The sequence below is a fragment of the Sinocyclocheilus rhinocerous genome, unplaced genomic scaffold (assembly GCF_001515625.1).
Source record: "Sinocyclocheilus rhinocerous isolate Xijiao unplaced genomic scaffold, SAMN03320098_v1.1 scaffold389, whole genome shotgun sequence".
NCBI classification, from domain to species: Eukaryota; Metazoa; Chordata; class Actinopteri; order Cypriniformes; family Cyprinidae; genus Sinocyclocheilus; species Sinocyclocheilus rhinocerous.
In genome coordinates this window covers 372644-376081 of record NW_015652151.1, presented here as the reverse complement: position 1 = coordinate 376081, position 3438 = coordinate 372644, and the positions used below count along the sequence as shown (strand labels likewise).

Sequence of the window (3438 nt, the reverse complement as noted above, 5' to 3'; positions counted from 1 at the left end):
GTATATATATATATATATATATATATATATAAAAATTTAAATAGCAAGCCCAGCCCAGATGAGAAAAAGTAACGCAAAAGTAACGTAACGCATTACTTTCCATAAAAAGTAACTAAAAAAGTAACTTTTTAGGGAGTAATGCAATATTGTAATGCATTACTTTTAAAAGTAACTTTCCCCAACGCTGCACATCTCTATTTTATAACACACTAAAACAAACACAGACAGAAGCTCCTCTGTTGAAGAATGATGCCGTCTTTGAGTTTGCAGCGCTTGACTCTTCAGATTATCATTTGAAACACTACCAGCAGAGGAAACAACATCCTTCTGAGCAGCATCCACAAACCTGCTCAAGTTCTTCAGGATGTTTGACATCAATCAATAAATATATAGAACCTTTAAACCGCAGGGCTTTTTCAAATTTTCTTCTTGAGGATGGACAGAGTTTGACGAGCGTCTCACAGCGAGATGATGATCCACATGGTTCATTGGTTCCCCATCGATTATGAGCCTGGATGAATAATCTCTGCACGTTTGAATTTTCCTTTGAGGAAAACTGAACGGCTCCAGATACACCAGCAGGATTTTGCAGAAAGTGTTGCTCGTGTAAAGAGATTGACCTCTACAGATGGTGAAAAGTAACACTCACAGCAAATGTGAATAAAATAGGTTTTAATGGGTAAATAAAACTTGCCAGACGGAGTGTAATTTGATTAGAAACAGAAGCATAAGACAAGGTGTTAACTGAAGTAGTTTATCCGTGACCGTATGTAGTACGGCCTGACATGACATGCACAATTAAACACATGCAACTCACATACTGGCATCTTCTATCAACTCTAAAGTTCAACTACAAGTCTTTGTTTACAGAAAAAGGTTCTTACATACAGAATATTCTAATTCAGCAACCAAAATTAAAATTTGACTTAAATAGCACTTTAGTGTCATTGAGATACTTTTATAGTTTTTATTAATAATTTTAATTCAGTTTTATTTTTATATTCTCTGTTCATTTTAATTTTGAGGTTTAGTCATTTTTTGTCTTTTTATTATTTTTTTTAAACATGTCTATATATTTTATTATTTTTTATTTCAGTCTTTTTATTTTAGTCATTAATGTAGTTTAATATTATTTTAGTCATCAAGTTAAACGAAATAAAAATGAGAACTGTTGCCTTGGCAGCTAGCTGTTTTATTTAATTGCATTATGTTTTATTTATATTGACTGCAATTCTTTTTTTAATTCATTTCATTCATTCAGTAAATGCCTCATTCAATGTTTTAAATGTTTTAGTTAATTATAATAACCTTGGCTGATTGTCACAAACACATATTCTATTGTAATTTTGATTGAATTAATAATAATAATACATAATTTAAAACATATTAAGTAAAAGTTTATTGTTTAAATACTTTTAGTTTTTACAAATATATAAATAAAATATATATTTTTAAAGAAATACAATGGAAAATACAGTTTCGTGGTCGGTAAGAAAAATATTTATGGCCTACAGTTTCTGAACAGTTTAAAAAAAACACACAACAAAAAAAGCTAATTTCATTGTCATTTTGAAAACAAAAAACATTAAAAAAATTAAAAGAATAAAAAAAAAAAAATAAAAAAAAAAAGTTAAAAAAAAAAATAAACAAACAAAAAAAAGATTATTTTAAGTACTTAAAAAAAAAACAAAAAGAAAGAAAATATATTTTTAAAGAAATACGTGGATTCTTATTACTCACCTGTAAAGCAGAGCAAGAAAACGGTAACTCTCAGAGGCCACATATCCAGACGAGTGAAAATATCTCCAATTGAGAAGCTTCCAATAAAGATCCAACGGTCAGAGACACAGTCGTCTCATTATTTCCATGAGACGCTTCCTAAAAATCTCCTATCCACAAATGAGAAAAATCACATTAAGTCAAACGGTGGGACATTCTTCGATGGCTGTCATTTGTGCAATGTCAGAGTCCGTCCCCGGTTGTCCATCTGCAGTCGGTCTGGAGGAAGATCTAGCGCTCCTCAGGTGTGCCGGTGAACTTTGGAGTGTCTTATCAGCACCTTCCTGTTTTCTGCTGTTGGCCTCCACCCATTAGGGGCGTCTATAGAAGTTCCTCACCACACACACATCTCGAATTTCAGGTTTTATCAGTTGGAAAACTGAAACTGGAAATGAAGCACTTCTCAGAAAGGTGCGGGAGAAATGAAGCACGTCTTCGGGCGGGACGTGGGTAGATTCAGCTGGCACAGATACTGCACTATATTACCTATAATGACGCAAAACATAATCATTTTACTGCATGATATCACGTGGAACAGAATCGGTGACCGACAAACTAAAGCAAACAAATGTTGCACTTTAATTTCAATTAAAAAATGCACATTATTAGGCTTTGACCCTCTTGATCTGTGCTTTATGAGCACTTGTTGGTCTAGCATTAGATATATTTGCATGTCTGTGGACAGGACTTATTTACTTGTTATTTACACATAAAAAAAGGTAAGAATCATAAACTAAAGTGAAAACGCAGAGTGGGACCTAACAAGTCAAAACCTGTTAGTCTTCAAAAAAAAAACAAAAAAAACTTTCCCTTTTCATTTGATCACACTTAACGTTTTCTTTAAAAAAAATTATTCACAACATTTGGCCTACATCTTGCAGCATAGCACATCTGCTTGGTCATGCCTTCTGCCAATGCTGAATGAATGCCAGCTATGCCAGCTTTATGCCAAATCTGGGTCTTGAAATAAATAATTACATAGTAAATGTATAGGGTTGCACAATTTTGGGAATATTTAAGTGCACTCCATGGGAATTAATCAACTGACATTTATGTAGAACTGACAGAAGCAAACATTATCACTGTGATTTAAAAATGTAACTATAATAATTTAGAAAGAGAGAAAGAGAAAGACCTTTATTGCCAGGAATGTTTACACATACAATTAATTTGTTTTGGTGACAGAAGCTTCCACACAACAAATAGAATAACAGTGGCAAGACAAGACACAGATAATAAAAAGAATAAAACTAAGTAAATGGGAAATTACAATATAAAAAAAAAAAAAAAAAAAATAAACAAAAAAATAAAAAAAAAAAATAAACAAACAAAAAAAAGATTATTTTAAGTACTTAAAAAAAAAACAAAAAGAAAGAAAATATATTTTTAAAGAAATACGTGGATTCTTATTACTCACCTGTAAAGCAGAGCAAGAAAACGGTAACTCTCAGAGGCCACATATCCGAGTGAAAAAAAAAAAGTAAAAAAAAAAAATAAACAAACAAAAAAAAGATTATTTTAAGTACTTAAAAAAAAAACAAAAAGAAAGAAAATATATTTTTAAAGAAATACGTGGATTCTTATTACTCACCTGTAAAGCAGAGCAAGAAAACGGTAACTCTCAGAGGCCACATATCCAGACGAGTGAAAATATCTCCA

The 3438-nt window shown here is 31.5% G+C and overlaps 1 protein-coding gene across 1 annotated transcript in view; it reads right to left on the bottom strand.

Annotated features, from left to right (window-relative positions):
• LOC107713852 (interleukin-22 receptor subunit alpha-1-like) overlaps window positions 1-1796 on the bottom strand; it is a 14803-nt gene extending 13007 nt beyond the window's left edge. Inside the window, exon 1 of the mRNA XM_016519493.1 lies at window positions 1741-1796. Coding sequence (XP_016374979.1) covers window positions 1741-1783 — 43 coding nt within the window. The 5' untranslated portion in view covers window positions 1784-1796. The remainder of the gene's footprint in view (window positions 1-1740) is intronic.
• Window positions 1797-3438: the final 1642 nt, after the last annotated feature.